Source organism: Pteronotus mesoamericanus, unplaced genomic scaffold (genome assembly GCF_021234165.1).
Source record: "Pteronotus mesoamericanus isolate MK-2021 breed Mesoamerican mustached bat unplaced genomic scaffold, CSHL_Meso_final contig_73, whole genome shotgun sequence".
Lineage (NCBI taxonomy): Eukaryota > Metazoa > Chordata > Mammalia > Chiroptera > Mormoopidae > Pteronotus > Pteronotus mesoamericanus.
This window is the reverse complement of record NW_026555245.1, coordinates 1,215,810-1,235,895: the sequence shown is the minus strand read 5'-3', so window position 1 is coordinate 1,235,895 and position 20,086 is coordinate 1,215,810. Positions and strand designations below refer to the sequence as shown.

At 39.1% G+C, this 20,086-nt stretch overlaps 1 protein-coding gene across 1 annotated transcript; it reads left to right on the top strand.

Annotated features, from left to right (window-relative positions):
* The first annotated feature begins 3 nt into the window (after positions 1-3).
* On the top strand, positions 4-14,755 carry CHMP5 (charged multivesicular body protein 5). Its single transcript, XM_054582919.1, has 8 exons — positions 4-151; positions 973-1,077; positions 2,568-2,614; positions 5,184-5,277; positions 5,413-5,484; positions 9,164-9,272; positions 11,871-11,983; positions 13,910-14,755. Exons 1-8 carry the CDS (start codon positions 83-85, stop codon positions 13,958-13,960), a joined length of 660 nt encoding a protein of 219 aa, XP_054438894.1. The 5' UTR covers positions 4-82; the 3' UTR covers positions 13,961-14,755.
* Positions 14,756-20,086: the final 5,331 nt, after the last annotated feature.

The following is a 20,086-nucleotide window of genomic DNA, read 5'->3' as shown; positions in this document are numbered from 1 at the left end:
AAGTCGAGGCAGAGGCGGAGGCTCTCTACTTCCGTTTCTGGTCTTTGCTCCAGTGTTTGGGTTTTCTTCGCGGCCGGTCAAGATGAACCGAATCTTCGGGAAAGCGAAACCCAAGGCTCCGCCGCCCAGCCTGACTGACTGCATTGGCACGGTGGGCGCTTTGACCACATATGACTAGGCTCAGAGCCTCTGAAACTCACCCCACCTACCCCTCCGGCTCCCGACTCCTACTCCTCCACCCCACTCCTGGTCCTGGGCCCATTACACCTCGGCCCTTTTCACTCCACCTTCGTTTCTGCCATTCAGGTCACTCCTGACGCCACAAACCAGGGACCCCTGACCCATCACTGTCTTTCCTAATTGGCACCCGACCTAATTGGCCACTGCCGCGCCCACTCGCTCTTTTATTTATTCCTTCAAACTAACTATCCGTAGGCCCGTACACCCTTCCCACCTCGTCCAGCCCGACCCCTTGCCTCTCTTTCGTCCTTCATCCCTGTCCCACTTTAGGACCCATAGCTTGATATTCTAGGTCAACAAACCTGTGTCCGGATCCTGAATCTCAAAATTTAGAACCCTGGTCCTGCACATAAAGCCACCAGCATTTAATCTACAGCCCTAGCCAGGGTCCACTGGACACCCCCTCATTTCACATACCTACTGGTTGAGTCCCCAGCCTGACTAGATTCTGATTCTAGAGAAATTGCAGCTTAGCCTAGTGAGGCTCAAATTATTTTTCTGCCCCAAACGCACTTGAAGGAGACCCTGGAATATGAGAATCTGGGAGGTGGAGTATAGGTTATGAAAGTCCCCCATTGTTTCTGTGGGAACCCCACCCCGCTTTGGAAACCACGGTTTTCCACCCTTCACCTTATGATTGTCTTTTTTTTTTTCTTCCTCCATAGTTTTTCCTTTCCTGCCCCTTATGTAAGTATATAGCTACAGCTTCCTTTTATTTTTTTTCTCTTCAAGGTGGACAGCAGAGCAGAATCCATTGACAAGAAGATTTCTCGACTGGATGCTGAACTAGTGAAGTATAAGGATCAGATCAAGAAGATGAGAGAGGGTCCTGCAAAGGTAAGTAGTCAGCAGCTGCTGTGACAGCCTAACTTCAGCACCTGTGGGAGGAGGGGTTGGTGAGAGATACAGAAGGCACGCTGACTGTCTGGTAAGGAGAAAACCTATGTGAGGGTGTATTTTTCAGGGAAGAGAGTTTGCAACCAGATATGAGAGGGAGACTGCAGTTTGACCTTTTGGAGGGAATACACTGCTCACACGTCCAAAATTGGGAATTAGCATATTCTACTGAGAAAGTGGCGATCTGGAGAGAAGGAGTGGGCCATGTTGAGGAATAATGAGTTGCCAGGCTGGTCATGTTAGGTAGGTACAATAGACTGATTAAGGAGATGCATCCTGGGAAAAAGTGCTGAATTAGGCATCTGGAGACCAGTGTTGTGTTATATTTATTTATAATTAATTTTTGTTAGAAACATCGATTTGTTGTTCTATTTATTTATGCATTCATTAGTTGATCCTTGTATGTACTCTGACCAGGGATTGAACTCAAAACCTTGGCATTTCGAGATGACACTCTAACCAACTGAACTACCTAGCTAGGGCCTAGAGACCAGTGTTCTACTAACACCTCTACTAACTACCTACTAGCTATAGCCTTGATAAAGTCATTTAATTTCTTATTTTCCTCATCTGTTGAGTAGGAACATAGAGTATGTATTAAAGTTCATGGACTGTGGATATGAAACTATCTTCTTTGCTTCCGTCTTTATAACTTACTAACCATTTGAGCCAGGGAAGTAACTTAGCATCACTGAACCTCAGTTTTCCTGTCTGTAAAATGGGGATGATACCTGCTTTCCCTTCTTCAGTGGAGGAGACAAATACAATGATTTATGAAACAGTATAGAAAGGGAAGTGACAAAGGGCTTTTCTCAGCCATCTTAGTTGATGACATGGAATGAAGAGTGACCAGAGGCAGGAACGCTCATCTAGACTTGAGGAGATGAAAGCCTTAAACCATGATGGTAGTCGTGAGAGTGACATGAATCAATTTGAAAGTGAGTTCTGAAAATCAGTAACAAGATGATTGGTCATGAAGAGACAACAGCGAGAGGAAAGGTAAGGATGATGTAAAGGTGTTCAACTTAGAGAAGTGAGAGACTGGTGAGACTGTTGCTAGTAATTTCTAAGGAGAGGGCAGGTTGAGGAGTTTGTGCATGTTGAGTTTAAATGGATAACAGGATGGCCAAGTTGGGAATCTCCTAAGGCAAATGGATATTAAAAAATCAGCACTGTTAGAGCTGGGGGTGGAACTAATATGCACTAGGAAGGAGGCATGCAGTCTACACGTGGAGATGTGGGATGCAAAGGCAGAGACGAGCTGAGGCTTAAAGACTGTGCTTGGGAGGTGAAGAACAATCCAGGAGCTACTATATCTGCTACGTTGAAGAAGAGAGCACATAAATATGTCCATTTTGGGATATGAGAGATTTCTTTTACCGTATGTATGTTTTCTAATTCTTTTCATTAAAATTTGTTTTTCTCCTCAGAATATGGTCAAGCAGAAAGCCTTGCGGGTATTAAAGCAAAAGCGGATGTAAGTTATGGGCACAATTTTTCTTTCGCAGGTTTGACCAAAAGAGAAATGATCTTCCATTTCTTCAGGTTTTTATGCCATTTTATAAGTATTTTTCATTTAATTACAAATTTTATTTACATATATAGTTAACTGAGTTTTCCCCCCCGTGTATTCCGCAACATCTGTTGTAGCACCATCTGTTTAAACAGCTGTCCAGTTCAGTAGCTCTTATCCATGGATTGCTGCTGAGCACTTGAACTGTGGCTGGTATGACTAGGAATTAAAGCTTTAATTCTATTTAGTTTTAACAATTTAAGTTTAATCATATGTGGCTGGTGGCTTCTGTATTGGACTGCCTCAATCTATATGGTTTGGTTTTCCCATTATTTATTTACTTAGAGTGCCTTTTTAATTTTTGTTTGTCTGTAAAATTAGGAATCTTATATATGTGTCCCTCCCACCAGAAGATTTAAGGGTCCTTAATTTGTTTTAGGTGACTATACCCCAGTGTTTGAACAGAAGCCAGATATTACCTTTGTTGCTTACCCTTGTGGGCTTCCAGCTGAAGAGACTTTCTGCAGGACTGTAGAGGTCAGATGTAATCAGCTACTAAGGAACCAGAAAGATTGTTGATGTCTCTTTCCTTATTTATAAAATTACTTTTGTAAGATATCAGATACCATCTTACTTCTCCTAGATTAGACAAAATTGTAAAAAGAAATGGTAATGCCTCACATGGTGATACTGTTGTCTCATTAATCCGTAGCATTAGAGGTTTTAATATAGCCCTGACCAGGATGGCCCAGTTGGTTGAGCAAAGTGAAAGATCACCGATTTTTTTTCCTGTCAGGGCACATGCCTGGGTTGCAGGCCAGTCCCCAGTTGCATGTGCGAGAGGCACCCAATTGATGTTTCTCTCACACGTCAACGTTTATCTCCATCTCTCTCTCCCTTTCCCCTCTCTAAAAATAAATAAAATCTTAAAAATAAAGATATATGTTCATTGTAGAAACTTGAAAAATACATAAACATGAGTTTGAAGAATATTTACCTAGATTCTTACTATCAGAAGTAACCACCTTTAAAATGCTGATTTCTTACCGTTTCTTTTCTATGCTTGAGCATACATGATATATAGGCACATAATTTTTTAGAAGAAAACAAATGGTGTATGATAGGTATCCATTTCCATTAATGTTACGTCATGAACATTTCTTTGTCCTTTTAAATATTCTTTGGGGACATTATACTTTTCAGTATTCTACTACCATTTGCCTGCATCATGAATTGACCATTTTCCTCCTGGTTGGATTGTCAGATGGTTTCCAAATATTGTATAAAGAATATAATGACAGCCCTGGCCTGGATGGCTGAGTTGCCCGGAGTGTCATCCCCGTTAACCAAAAGGTTGCCATCAGGGCACATACCTAGGTTGTGGATTCAGTCCTGGGTCTGGGCATATATGGGAGGCAACCAATTGATGTTGCTCTCTCTCCCTTCCTCTGTCTCTCTAAAAAGCAATGAAAAATTGTATTTGGGTGAGAATTAAAAAAAAAAAAAAAGAATATTAATGACTTAAGTCTTTGAAGTAGTGTTACACTTCAATATAAATCTTCATTTTGTTTAAAAACATTTTGAGTGTCAGGCATTATATTAGATCAGATTGGTTATCTAATTATGGATACAAGATTAATAAAATACCTGTCTTCAAGGAGTTCAGTCTACTGGAAAAATAGTTTCACTTTATATAGGAAGAGCCATAGAAATAGTCTTACCCTTTGCCCCAGAATTAATATAGTAAATAATGTAAAACATCATAAAGACATGCATATTAAGACTTTGTAGCAATAAATGTTATAATCTTAAATGGAAAATAGTGTTGTAACTGAACTACATACAAAAAAAAAAAAAACCCTGAAATACATCAAATGGTATTTGGTTGGAGCAGTGATTTTCTACCAGTGTGCCACAAGAATTTTTTTTTATCCTCATGGAGGGACATGCTTCCTGATTTTGGAGGAAGGGAAAGAGGGAGAGAAACACTGACGTGAGAGGGAAACATCTATCAGTTGCCTCTCTCACTCGTCTTGACCAGGGATTGAACCCACAGCCCAGGCATGTGCCCTGACCAGGAATGGAACCTGCGACCTTGTGGTTTATAGGACAACACTCCAACCAACAGAGCCACACTAGCCAGGGCAAGAATTTTTTAAAACATGGAATACCTGACTGTTTAGTCAGGGGCACTGACCTCTTTTCCCTTAGGTTGTCAAATTTAAAAAAATGATAACAGCCAACAGAACAATAGCTGTTTGATGTGAATGAATCAAATTGTACCTATTTTTTTGTCAGATCAGCAAAAATTGTATTTTTTTGGTATGCCATAAGATTTTACTAATTAGCCTATGTGTGCCATGAGGTGAAAAAGGTTGGAAATCAGTGGGTTAGTGATTGTTTTGGCCAATTTTCCTCTATACTTTAAAAACTTTTTTTTTTTAAAGAAAATTCTCGTTTAGTATTAGAGATACTTTCTTCTTGAAGATCCCAATCTGGCTCACGTTTGCCATTCTTAATTCACTCTAAAAAGGTACGAACAGCAGCGGGACAATCTTGCCCAACAGTCATTTAACATGGAACAAGCCAATTACACCATCCAGTCATTGAAGGACACCAAGACCACGGTATTTGCATAGCACCTTTTCCCAAGATTTTATTTTATTTTTGTACTCTTGTGCTCTTTTTCCATGGTTTTTAAACAGAGAGTTTAACCATCATGGCTTCTTCAGACATCGTGTTTTCTCTTAACCTTTTTTTAGGTTGATGCTATGAAACTGGGAGTAAAGGAAATGAAGAAAGCATACAAGCAAGTGAAAATTGACCAGATTGAGGTGAGACATATAATGGTTTCTGCAAGAATACACTGGTTTCAGAAAGAATCCAAATGAATGTGTATGTGATGGGAAGGGCACAGAAGAGGAATTGAATCTTGGGCCTGCTATTTACTAATAAGCAACTTTGGGACACGGTGCCAGAGGTATTGCTTTCCATGTTGCAGGGCTCCTAATACCATACATATATATTTATTATGAAGATGAAATAAATGAGCTGGTGTATCTACATACATAATGCCTGGCACATAATTAGCACTGATAAATAATCTCCCAGTTTCTTGTTACTTCTAACTCAATGATTTTGAGTCTGTTTCCTCAATTGTAAGTAATGATGTTGCTGCCCATCTCCTAGGATTGTCATGAGTGTTGAGTGAGCCTATATATGTAGCACACTTAAAGCAGTTCCTTTCTAGTGATGAGCAAACTGAGCCTCTAAGAAGTTGACTGAAGGGAAAAAAACGCAGTTCCTGGTGTGAGGTTGGCTTCCTTTTCTAGTAATTCTCTAAATTTTTAATAATGTCATTAGGTCCTTAAAATTAGCATTTCTCTTGAGATTGTGTTTTGGTTGGGAGATAAGCCCTAAGAGCTTGGCTCCTCTCATCTCTCATGTGAACAGCCCAGATGGCAAGCAGAGAGAGCAGAGGTAGGGAGTGGTATCTGGCCAGAGTTGAAGAGATTTTTCTGAAAATACAATGGTGCTCTTTATGTGTACTACCTGAGTAGGATGTCTCTTTATATGAGTGCAGGGACTTGATTTTGTTCACTGTTATATCCCCAATACCTTGAACGATGCCTGGCCATAGTAGTTAACACTCAGAAAGGATTTGATGGTTCATGAACAAATGAATGAGGGGCTATTAAAGGACATAGAGTAGTTCTGCCCCATTCAAGAAGTGTTGGTTGAGTATTTACTATGTATTCAGCATTTTACTGTCTTCTGCAGAGCTATTCTCTGGGAGTGCAGGTCTTTTAGTCTTTTGTAAGAGTAAGGGACAGCGTTCTTCCTTCTTGCTTCTTTTGAGCATTCCTCCTTAGGCTGACTGTAGCCATCTGTCTAATTCTTAACCAGTCTCTGCTTACAAGGAATTAAGCTTAGTGATATCTTCCAGGAGATTTATTGAGAAAAATGTTATTTGTATGCTTATCGTATTTGTATAATGCTATTTGATAATTAAATGTAATGAAATTGAATTTTATTTTCTGCTTTTAGGGTCTCTTGTATTTTAATTAGAACTATGTAATAAAATAGAAACTTTGGTCTTCCTGGGGTTTTTTTGTGTGTCTCTCCATCTTTTACCTGTGGTTGTCTATTTCCCTGCCTACTTATCCTTTACTTGTCCCGTAATAGATATGCCCATGTGACAGGTGGAGAGCTTCTTTCTCTCTCACTCTTTTGGGTGGGGGAGAGTGTATCTTTGGTTGGGTTATATACAGGGTCCGGCAGAAGTAACGCCTGCTTGAGTGTGGTTGGTCGGGTAATATGGGTGTAATAATTTATAGTTTTAATTTGAACAGTTCACCTAAAATGTCATATGGTGTACTTGAATGTGATATTGTTATGTTACAGAATTATATGCTTATGATTTTGTAATAAGAGACTTTGTAATAAAATGGGGACATTATTTGTGCTGGACCCTGTATTTTGAATTTCATTTGTTTTCCTAAAAATACTGTAAAGTATTTTTATTGTATAACTCTCATTTTTAAAAAAACTTATGGGTTGATTTTTCTTAGGGCGGGGGAGAGAAACATTGATTTGTTGTTTCACTTCTTTCTTCATTCATTGGTTGATTCTTATACGTGCCCTGACCAGGGATCAAATTTGCAACCTCGGTGTATCAGGACAACAACCTTGACGAACTGAGCTACCCAGCCGGGCCTGTAGCTCTCATTTTTAAATCTTGCCTCTCTGTGTGTGTTATGTGTATAGCTCTGTTTCCATCTTTTTTAATTTTTCAGTTTCTGTACATCAAGTCTAATGCTTGCACTTGTTTATATTTCTTTTGTTTATCCAGTACTGAATCTGTCAGTTCTTTGTGTGATGATTTTTTTTCTGTGTCTATCCTAGAGTGTTGCTAGGAAGCCTATTCATAGATGATTTGGGGGAGAATGTCTTATCTTGGTGTGTAATAGCATAGTATTAGCTTGACTTGATTAGTTTACATTATTTTTGCTCTTAATTATTGTTCCAGCCAGTGTTTCTCTTCATAGCAAAATGTTACATGTACAGTGTGGTAGTTCAACACTTGGAAATGCAAGAAAGCGAGGTCTTTTCTTTTAATATTTTTAATGTTTTTTTCTATTTTACTTTCTACCCTTTATTTGGAATAACAAACCTCTGATTTGGGGGCCAGAAAGGAGTTTTCAGATGTTTTTTGTTGCTCTAGTAATTCTGAAGGATAAGTGATGTGATTTGGGCCTTCTGCAATATCAACATTACCCCGTTATGTAGAATTTTCAGTATGTGGAGCGTATATTGTTGTTCTGTACATCCTTAACATAGTAGAAGATATATAGTAGTAAGAGCTTAGTGTTTGACATTATTTATTGCAATGAATCTTTATATAAGCCTATGAGAAATGGCTACTAATAAACCCATTTTACAGATGAAATGAAGGCTTAGAGACATTATTTTTCATGGAGTAATGACAAAATTTTAGCTTGGATATGTTTGATTACTAACTGTCCTTTATTATGCTATCCCACTTCTCAGATTCATCTCAAATATCAAGTCTGTCCTGAAACCATTTTGTGTTTCCCCAACCATTACAGGCCCAGTATAACTTTTCATACAACCCAGTTGTTCCTGCTACTGCCTCCTTTCCTACGAAGTGTTGGCAGTCTTTGGCTAACTCAAGAAGAGTGATTTACTTGTCTCAATTACCTTTTTCTCCATTAGTTAGAAAAATGTTGATAGTGTAACCATTGCTTGATGTAATGTTTCAGGTAAACTTTCTGTAATGATAGAGGAATAATGAACATCTATTCTTGCAATAAGACTTTGGGTTTCCATGAGGCACCTTAAATTCAAATACAAGAACACCAGTTTTGTTCCTCTTTATTGTTAAGTTTATATTTTTATAACGAAAAAACAGGAGGAGAATTATATGGGTCAGTGACATTTATAGTTATTGTTAGAGAAATTCTTCAAACTTGTGATTTTTAAATAATTCTTTAACCTCACTTTATTATATTTTTAATTAGAAGGGACATTTAGGAATTACTTGAACCTGTCCATTAGAGGAGCCCCTGCTTAGCTATTGACTGAAAATAGTCGCTAGCCAAGAACTGGGGTAAAAGAGGGGAACTAACAGTTGTTAAGAACTTGTTATGTATTCTGCATTTTTAAAAAAGATTTTATTTATTTATTTTCAGAGAGAGGGGAAGAGAGGGAGAGAAACATAGATGTGAGAGAGAAACATCAGTTGGCTGCCTCTTGCACACCCCCAACCAGGGACCTGGCCTGTAACCCAGGCATGTGCCCTGACTGGGAATCAAACCAGCGACTTTTTGGTTCACAGGCCAGCACTCAATCCACTGAGCCACACCAGCCAGGGCTGCATTTTTTTTTCCATTATCTTTTTAAGAATTACTCCTTTCTAAGATTGAAAGGAGAGTATGGGCAAAAGTTAGAGAACAGTAGAAATTTTAAAAAATCTGTCTTATGTTCCTATAGGATTTGCAAGACCAGCTAGAAGATATGATGGAAGATGCAAATGAAATCCAAGAAGCACTGAGTCGTAGTTATGGCACCCCAGAGATAGATGAAGATGACCTAGAAGCAGGTAAGTTATGGGTAAAGCAGTGCATATGTAGCGTTAGAGTCTGAAAGGAGCAGCTGCGTAGGACCTTTTCCCAAATACTGGAGAAAATTCCTGTGAGGCTTCCTTGAGAGGTAGTTAATGGTACAGTCTTTGGGAAGAGATCTTGTGTTGCAGCCATATTCAACTTGCATACTCCACCTGCAGCTCTGGGAGGGGCAAGTTCTGAAGGAAGGTCCACTCAAAGGCCTCTGCTGACCCAGTGCTTGGTATCTAAACACTGCCCTCCCTTGCTGTTTTCCTTTTGATTTTTTCCCCTATTTTGTCACTTGGAGTCCTTTCCTTCAGAACAGCAGTGCAGATCAAGAAACAGTAGTTGGCAAATACTTATTGTGCATCTGCTATATACCAGACACTGTTAGGTGCTGGGGATTCAGCATTGGAGAAAACAAATATAACCCCTGCATTCATGAAGCTTCTTGAGCAGGGTAACAAACTGTTTTTTGAAATAGTTAATTACGAGAGCACAAAATGGTTGGAGAAGTATGGGGTACTAATGAGGCACATAGCTGGGGAATCTAACATACGAGGTCTGTCTGGAAAAAGTCCAGCCATTGTTACTGTAATGAGAATGGTTTGCGAGACATTAATGTAACCTGGCAGCCAAGGAGAGTGGACCGAAATGTGCATGCATGAACAATGATGACTTCACTGTACTAGTCAATGAGGGCTGTAGATGCCATTGAGTGAGCATGTGTACTGTGTGACTGTCACATTCAAAATGACTGAGCAAGTAGAGCGACGAATCTGCATCAGATTTTGCGTTAAGCTTGAACATTCCTCTGTAGAACCTATTCAAATGATTCAGAAGGCCTCAGCTATGGGCAGCTGGTGATTGGCAGCTTCGTCACGACAATGCACCCACTCATGCATCATGTCTTGAACAGAGTTTTTTGGTGAATCATCTAATCACCCAAATGACTCAGCCCTCTTACAGCCCAGATTTGGCGCCCAGAGACTTCTGGCTTTTCCCAAATCTAAAATCACCTTTGAAAGGGAAGAGATTTCAGGCCATCGATGAGATTCAGGAAAATAAGAAGGGGCAGCTGATGGCAGTTAGGAGAATTGTGTGAGGTCCCAAGGTGCTTACTTTGAAGGGGACTGAGGCATCATTGTCCTATGTGCATTGTTTTTGTATCTTGTATCTTCTTTAGTAAATGCCTCTATTTTTCATATTACATGGCTGGATGCCTTGTATTTGGGAGTGAGGAACAGGCATGGGACTTGAGGGATGAGTAGGATTTAGTAGGAAAAAATGAGAAGGGTTGTTGGGTGGCCTCAGGGAGAGTTATTTAGAAAATATTCCTGCAATCTGTTAAAGAGATGATAATGTCTGAGACTAAGGTTGTGGTAGCAGAAACAGAGATAAGTGAACAGAAAGAAGACATTTTGCCCTGGTTTATGTGGCTCAGCTGATTGGATTGTCATCTTGTAAACTGAAAGGTTGCAGGTTCAGTTCCCGGTCAGGGGACAGGCCTGGGTTGTGGGTTTGTTCCCCACTTGGTGCATGAATGAGAGGCAACCAATTGATGTTTCTCTCTCTGTCTTCCTCCCTCCCTCCCCCTCTCCCTAAAATCAATAAGTATATCCTTGGGTAAGGTTTTTTAAAAAAGGATAAAGACATTTTAGGAAGCTGAATGGACAGACTTATAATTGATTGGATATAATCAGACTTAATAATTGAATAGAGGGAGAGGGAGGTATCAAGGATGTCTTGTCAATTTCTAGCATGACTAACCCAGTAGATGGCGGAGCCACTACACTAGATTTTCTGTTACATGATACTTCTGTAACATTACTATTGCTTCTCTCCCTCCTTCTCCTTCTTCATTTTCTGTTTTTGCCTAGAACATCCCTCCCACTCGTGTCTTTATTTTTTTTATTTCCCATCTAGAATTTCTCCTAATGAGTCTCTGCCTGCTCTTGTCTTTCATCCTGATCACTTTCTGCTCATTTTACCATAGACTTTTTTTAAAAGGCCCGACTTTAGCCCTGGCTGATGTGGCTCAGTGGATTGAGTGCCGGCCTGCGAACCGAAGGGTCGCTGGTTCAATTCCCAGTTAGGGCATGTGCACATTGATGATTCTCTCCTTGTCTTTCTCCCTCCCTTCTGCTCTCCATAAAAATAAATAAAATTTTTTAAAAAAGCCTGACTTCATGTAGTGATCATTCTGTGTACAACAATTTCTGCATAGTCCATTGTCTTTCAAGTTTATCAATAAATGAGAAAGAATTTTTACATTTGTTGTCAGGATTTTCTAATTTGAATTGGCCATCTGATAACTCCAGAGTCTTCTCGTGAAGACCGGGGCCTTATAAACCCATAGGGAATGATTGTTTTGTTCGTTTGTTTTATTTTGATTTTGGTTTTTCATATATTCCACCACATTAGTTCCCTTGAAAATTTCTTACAATGCTAAGCTTTTATTTTGAAAATAGAAATTAATAATTCGTTACCCTTTGTTTTTAAATGTTCATCTTATAAATAATTGGGCTTTCTTAACATGAGTTCCTAGTCTTTTTGTCTACATATTTTTGAAATGTTGACTATTTCAATTTCAGAGTTGGATGCACTGGGTGATGAGCTTCTAGCTGATGAAGACAGTTCTTATTTGGATGAAGCAGCATCTGCACCTGCAATTCCAGAAGGTGTTCCCACTGACACAAAGAATAAGGTGAAAGCTTTTTCTGTTTATATTTTCTGTGCACGTTATAAAGGTTTATGCTTGATCACCAGTCTGGGAGTCTAAAGGTACTCTTAAGTTAGAACAACGAAAGACTGTCTTTATCATTATTTTGAGTACCCTTGAAAGCCCAGTTTTTCTGCATTGGATTATGGACAGGCTATGTAAATAGTGTCATGGACATCCAGGAATGTTTTTATACAATGACAATTTGTATAATACTACAGATTTTCCCTGTTGTGAATTTGCACTGAGTGCCACCTACAGGTTTTAGACATTTCCTGGAAAACCATCAGCAACACGTATGGGAACCATGCTAGGCAGCAGTGTAAAATGAAGTTCTACTATCCAAGCACACTGGTTAATTATAGGGTGCATGTTTTTAAACTAAGGATTACTATTTTAAATATAAAACTTAATGTAGAGCCCTGGCTGATGTGGCTCAGTGGATTGAGTGCAGGCCTGCAAACCAAAGAGTTGCCAGTTCAACTCCCAGTCAGAGCATATGCCTGGATTGCAGGCCATGTCCCCAGTAGGGGGCATGCAAGAGGCAGCCACACAAGAAATAGATGTTTCTTTCCCTCTCTTTCCCCCTCCCTTACCCTCTCTAAGAATAAATAAAATCTTTATTTTAAAAAAAGAACAAACAACTTGATGTAGAAAGATTCTAATTAAATATAGGGAAAAAAGGCAAGATAGTGAAAGAAGCTGAATACCTGGGTTTAAGTTTCTGCCACTGACTGAGACCTTGGCAAACCACTTAGCTGTTTTGAACTTTTCTGTTCCTTGCATCTGTAAAATAACAGGTGTGATCTCACATAATTGTTAAGTAGATCAAATTAGATCTTGTATGTAAAAGGGCTTTGCGAACTTAAAACCCTGTCCAAAACAACATGGTTATCATTATTATGAATAGATAAAATTTTGCTGCATATGAAATTTTGTTCACTCCATCTTATTTCCTGGTGTAGTGTGTCATTTTTTTGTTGCCAACTGGACATTTACGGTCTTGGTGTTTGCCTTCTCCCCCAACATGCTCATTGAGTATGCATAATGTAGTTGACAGAATCCTTGAGTGGGAGCCAGTCTCAACTCTGCCTTTATTCAATGTGTGACTTTGAGCAAATTAGCAATTCGTGTCTTCTCTCTGAATCTCATCAGTGCTTTTTAACCTTTAAAATGTGGGCAGCAAAAAGTGGTGAGTAGGTAATTTGTCAGGTCTTTTATAGCTGATTTCTATGAATGTTTGTCTTCCTGTACTCTACCCCTCCTGTCTGCTCCACACCACCCCCACACCTCCGGCCTCTTCAGGGTTCCAGGTGCATAGTTGCTTTTTGTCAGCACATGTGAAATAATTTTTATTAATAGTAACATAGCCCACCTTTTTAATTCCCTGGAGCATGTACGTTATGTCCACTTCTTGACGGTCACAGGTTCCTGAGCTAAAGTGCTGTTGGGATATGGTTTCTTAATTGATAGTGGTATCACTTCCTATAAGTTTGTAATACAGTATGATATAGCAGTAACTGCCTGTTCTAGAGCACTGCTCCTTTAAGGATATAGGAGGCTATAAGAGTTAATTGTTCATTTTGGGGATCAGTGAAAATGGAAATCTTAGGCAAGGACTAACTCTTCCAGCCTCATTTTCCCCTTTCTAGATTTACATTTAAGTTTCTCTTTCTCTCTTATATTTCCTTTATCTTGCAAAATCACACCTCTTGATCTCTTCCAGTTCTTTTCCAGGTTCATCACTTCCATCTTTACCTTTCATAAAAAAATCTCATTCTCATCTTCTGAGTGGATTTTGATTTTCATTTATTAAACACTTTGAGATGAATTTTAACTACTAAATATTTGTACTCATTTTTTTTAATCAGTTGAAAAATATTGGCACTAAACATTGCTCCCTTTTTACAGGATGGAGTCCTGGTGGATGAATTTGGATTGCCACAGATCCCTGCTTCATAGACTTGCATCATTCAAGTACATCGTGGAAAACACACACTTATTCTGGGACTAGGAAATATTTATCTTTCCAAATTTACCATAACAGAATAAGGTGTCTTTCCTTTCTATAAAGGAAAAATTAATTACATTGCTCCTTTTTTTCCCCATTAAGAGACTCAACGTTTGGGGGATGCTTTCTTTGTACTAAATTTTTATTCCTTTTCTCTTATGAAAGACTAACTTACTTAAAAGTATTAGTAGGTATATATGATTTCATTCCTTAATAATAATTTGAAATGAAACCAAGGAAATGGGACTCTTTAGATTTTATGATAGATTTTAACTCCACAATCTCAAATTGACCTGATAAATTGGTAAAGCAGATAGATTACTGGGACTGTTCATATTATGATTCAAAGTCATTTTCTATTGTGGTGTTATAGGTTGGTTAAAGTGATGGTCTTTTTTGATGAGCTTTGTTGTGTCTTGTGAGTAATCATTACTGTGTCCAGTATGGGATTGGAATTATCACTATGTCAGGAGTGGGTGTTTTAAGTCTGTGGTTCCCTCAGTATTACAGCCTGACTTGTAATCAATAATGAATATTTCTTGATATTTAATGTATAAGACATTTATTTATATTCAATAAATATTTTTCAAAAGGATTTATTTTTAATCATACCACTTTGGCCTAAAACCTCCACTTCAGAAACCAAATTTAATGTAATTTTAATGTCGATGCAGCATAAAAACTCCACGAAAGAAATGAACTTACCTGGTGGCATTGCGCTATAGAAGAAAGAGCGAGGAATAACTCAGGCTTGGGCCCTGAGTCTGTCATTTCATAACTACTAAGTAGTCTCACTTCTCTAAATCTCTGTTTCCTTATTAGCAAAATTATGCAGGGGCTTCAGTCTTTTGGGGGGAGTACTACAGCAAGTCCCAATTCCTGCCTGATTTTCAGGGTCTTTAATAATCCGTCCTCTTTTCCTCACTCAACCTCACTGGTGCTTCACAATGGCACATGCACTAGCTTTGCATGTGTCAGTAGGTCAATCCAATAAACATTTATTGAACACCAGCTCTATAGGGTATATCATCCCAGGGGATATCCAGAGCTGCAGTTCCTCTCTCCAAAACTTCACTGTTCATAGGTGGGGTGAGACACATATAACCCTCTCCCACTTCCACTAACCTCACCCAAGGAGCCTTCCAGTGGGAGCGAACATTATACTGTTCATCATTAACTTCTTGAAACCTTGCTTGACTTTACTACAAGTTCTCATTCAGTCCTTTAAATATTTCTTTTTTTATACCTCCAGTCTTGGACTTTTCACCCTTAATACTCTCCTTGAGGTATCTTACACCCATGATTTTAACAATTACCAATGCTCTAATGACTCAAAATAACTCACTAGCGTAGACCTCTTATTTTTTTCAATTCTGGGCATTCCCAATGAAATGTTCCTATTTATTACCTAAAATATAACATCTGTCAGCAAATACTCCTTTATTTTTATCTTGCCAGTATTACTAGTGACCCATGTATTGCCAATTTTAATGGATGATAGTCCTCCAGCTAGAGCTTTTTAATGCATTGGATGCTGTTACCGGCATTGGGGTTCTTGGGTTCCCCACGATAGGAAAGAGGAAATCCCAGAGAAATTTTCTATATGGACTTCATTAAGCTTATGCTCCAGCACAGGGGAGGCACACAGTGGAAAGGAAGATTCTCTGACCTGGCTCTGGGGTTGGCTCTGTTTTTATAAGCCTTCATAAAGCAGGTGGGCTTTTTGAAAAAGGCAGTCTTGTGGAATTTTCCATTTCATGATCAGGTAACTTCTTTTTCCAGCTTTGGTACCTGGTAACTATGTTCATGCCTGCACGATGGAGGCAGTATGGTGAACTCATTACCCCCATCCTAGGAAAATCGTATAGCAGTCAAACCTTGGTCGACTGTGCATGTAGGTCAGTAGTTTAAGCAGGCAGTTAGAAGGGAGATAAAATGTGCTCTGCCTCTTGTGTTTTTTGAGTAGGGAGTGGTGACATTTTTGCGGTCAATTTACCCTGTGTTCCTTATGATCACCTGATCTGAATTTGGCTTCCTAGCTACCCAGTGTTTTCTACCCCTGGGTCCAAGTCCCTATACTGTCTCAGTCACTCTACCACAATATCCACTCTCTTGGCTCCTGTGGTTCTCCTGTTCTCTGACTATGCCCTTTAAGACTCCTTTCTGAAATCTACATCATCTCTCCAACCTTGTATTATTACTGTTCCTCAGGTTTGTAACCTTTATCCACCATACTTCTCTCTGTTCACTTATATTTAGTGATTTCAGCTATTTTCATGACTTTACATATTGACCTCTAAACCTATACTTCTATCCCTGATCTTGTCCCTGAGTTTCCGAATCCTAGTTATATGCAGCTGTTTGCCTAACAAGGATATGGATGTTCCAGAAGCCCACAAACATTCCGTATTCAAATGGCCAAGACAACCATTACCTTTCCCTTAGACCTGAATCTCCTCCTGTTTTCCCTGTTTCATCTAATGGAATCATTATCCTCCACCATTCAAAACAGAAAGCTCATGAGTTGTCTTTGATCCTACATTTAGCCTCACCCTACACATTCAATTAATCCTTAAACCTTGCTTTTAATCCCTTAATGTTTCTCAACTCCAACCCCTCCTTTCCTCTCTCATCTCTCCTTGATCTAGACAGCATTCAGATAATCTTTTGGAAAAAATTACTTGTTTTCTTGCATGGTTTCACTTCCTTGAGTCCATTCATCATATACAGCTATATTTGCCTTTCTAGAGTATCAGTCTGACCATGTTATTCCAGTAGGGCATAAAAAGCTGCCTATGACTTGGCCCTTGCCTCTTAGTAGTAGTTTATTGCTTAGTCTTTCAGAACAGAATTCTCTTTTAGAGAACTGGTGACTCCCCCATTTTAACTGTGATTATTGGAAAAAATACCAATTTGAGTAGCCTTGTCCTTAGTCTTCTGAGGTATGGGAGTGGGCCTGAGACTAAGCTGTGCCCATTGAAGTTTGTCCCTCAAATTTTCTACATGGAAACTAGGGGAACTGCTTTTTTATTTATTTTTTAAACTCGGTCAGTACAAGAACCCTGAGATACTGGGACCAGAGAGGAGCCAAGATACAAGGCAGAATGAGAGAATCCTCATGGCACTTAGCCCTGACTGCCAATCCTTGATATTCCCAGAGTGCTTCAAGTCCATACAACTTTTCCTTTAATTCTGTGAGCTGAGAATTCTGCCAATAAATCCTTTTTTTGCTTAAGCTAGTTGGAGTTAGGTTCCTGTTATAAGAATCCTGAAAAGTTTCTCTTCAGCCTCTCCATGCTATGTCCTATGTTTCAATTTTATGCTCTAATAATTGCTTCTAGTTCCTTCACATCCCTCTTACAGTCATGATCCCTGACCTGTGCTTCTGTAGTTTACCCTTCCTGGAACTTCTTAACACCTTTGTCATTCTCCTAAGTCTTGCTGTACTGAGAAAAAAACAAAAGCCAAGCTCTGGTCTGTCAATCTCAGTGAAACTAAGGAAAATGGAGAGGATGACTCCCATGGCAGAGAGTTCTGAGCGCCACATAACTTCTGATGATCACTCCTGTAGCTTCCACCAGACAGCATCTCTGGTAGGTCACCTGCTAACCGTTATAGAGAAGCAGAATTGAGTGCAGGTAGTCTCGTTAGGTTGTCATTTATCAGCCCTGGGAGTTCAGCAAGGGTAGAGGGGACTGGAATGATCCAATGGAGTGAAGTTTGGCACTTCTATTATCCATATCCCTTAGCTTTCCTATTTTCTTAGTAATATCCCCTAGAAAACTGTGTGTGTGTTTATGCCTGGGACTTACCCCCATCAGTGTAGACACTTGAAGTTTTAAAAGCTCCCCAGGTAGTTCTTACGTGTAGCCAAAGTTATGAACTGCCTTAGGGTGCCTAACCAGTCTGAATCTGTTTTCATGGACAAGCAGTTTGGGAAGTTGCCATCAGTAGCTGCAATGAAGATACAGGCAATAATTGCCCCAAGGCAGAGTTTTCATCCAGAGAATTATTTGAGAAGTATTCCCTGCTCTATTTTTTTTGAAAGAGTTTGTGAAGGATTGATATCAATTCTTCGACTGTTTGGTAAAATTCACCAGTGAAGCCAGCTGGACTGGGCTTTGTAGGAAGCTTTTTACCTCTAATTCAATCTCTTTAGTACTTGTTATAGTTCTATTCAGAATTTCTGTTTATTCTTGAGTCCACTTTAGTTTGTGTATCTCTAGGAATATGTCCACTTCATGTAGGTGATCTAATTTATTAGTATACAGTTGTTCATGGTATTGCCTTATGATCTTTTCTATTTCTGTAAGGTCGGTAGTAATGTTCCTTCCTTAATTCCTAATTTTAAAAAACTTTATTTATTGACTTTTAAAAATTTATTTTCAAAGAGAGGGAGATAGAGGGAGAATAACATCAATGTGGGAAAGAAACATCGATTGGTTGCCTCTCACATGCTCCCAACTGGGGACCTGGCTTGCAACCCAGGCATATGCCCTGCCTGGGAATCAAACAGGTGATCTTTCGCTTTGCAGGACAATGACCAATCCACTGAACCACAGTTAATTTCTGCTGTAACATTTATTATTTTCTTCTATTTGTTTTGCCTTAATTTGCTGTTATTTTTCTAGTAGAATATTAAGCTATTGATTTGAGATCTTTTTTAAATTTATAAACTTTATTTTTTAGAGTAGTTTTAGGTTCACAACAAAATTGAGCATAAAATACAGAGTTCCTATATACTCCCTATTCCCACACATGCACAACCTCCCCTACCCAGCCCGCACAATATGGACATTCTGCACCAGAATGGTACATTGGTTACAAGCCACAAACCTATATTGATACATCATTATCACTCAAAGTCTATAGTTTACTTTTGGTGTTGCACATTCTATGGGTTTTGACTATTTATCTGCCATGTAGTACCATAGAGAATAGTTTGGCTGTCCTAAAAAATCTGTGCTCTGCCTATTTATCTCCTTCCCACCTAAGCCCTGGCAACCACTGATCTTTTTACTGTCTCCAGTTTCACCTTTTCCAGAATGTCACATAGTTGGAATCATACAGTATGTAGCCTTTTCAGACTGGCTTTTTAAAAAAATTTATTGTGTTTTTTCCATTACCACTTAACCCCTTTATACTCTCTTTGCCTCTGGCAATCACCACACTGTCGTCCATGGCCGTGAGTCTTTCATTTTACTTGATCCCTCCACCTCCTAACCTCCTCCCTCCACAATAGCTGTCATTGTGCGGAGTCTGTCTCTGTTTTGTCTATTCATTCAGTTTGTTCATTAGATTCCATGTGTGAGTGAAATCATATGGTATTTGTTTTCTCCAGCTGGCTTATTTCACTTAGCATAATGTTCTCCAGGTCCATCCATGCTGTCACAAAGGGTAAACTTTTCTTTTTTACAGCCAAGTAGTATTCCATTGTGTAAATGTCCCATAGTGGTTTTATCCACTCATCTACTGATGGACACTGGGCTACTTCCATATCTTGGCAATTGTAAATAAAGCTGCAATGATCATGGAGTGATTATGTTCTTTCAAATTAGTGTTTTGGGTTTCTTTACCTATATTCCCAGAAGTGAGATCGCTGAGTCAAAAGGCAGATCCATTTCTAATTTTCTGAGGTATCTCCATACTGCTTTCCACATGGTTGCACCAGTCTGCACTCCTACCTACAATGCAAAAGGGTTTCCTTTTCTCCATCTCCTCACCTGCACTTGTTTATTGATTTATTGATGGTAACCATTCTGACAGGTGTGAAGTGGTATCTTATTGTGGTTTTAATTTGTATTTCTCTGATGATTAGTGATGTTGAGCATCTTTTCATATGTCTATTGGCCATCTATATGCTTTGGAGAAGTGCCTATTCAGGTCCTTTGCCCATTTTCTAATTGGATTGTTTGGGGAGGCGGGGGTTGGTGTTGAATTTTGTGAAGTTCTTTATAAATTTTGGATATTAACTCCTTATCAGATGTATTTGTGAATATGTTCTCCCATTCCATGGGTTGTCTTATTATTTTGTTGATGGTATCCTTTGCTGTGCAAAAACTTTTTAGTCTGACATA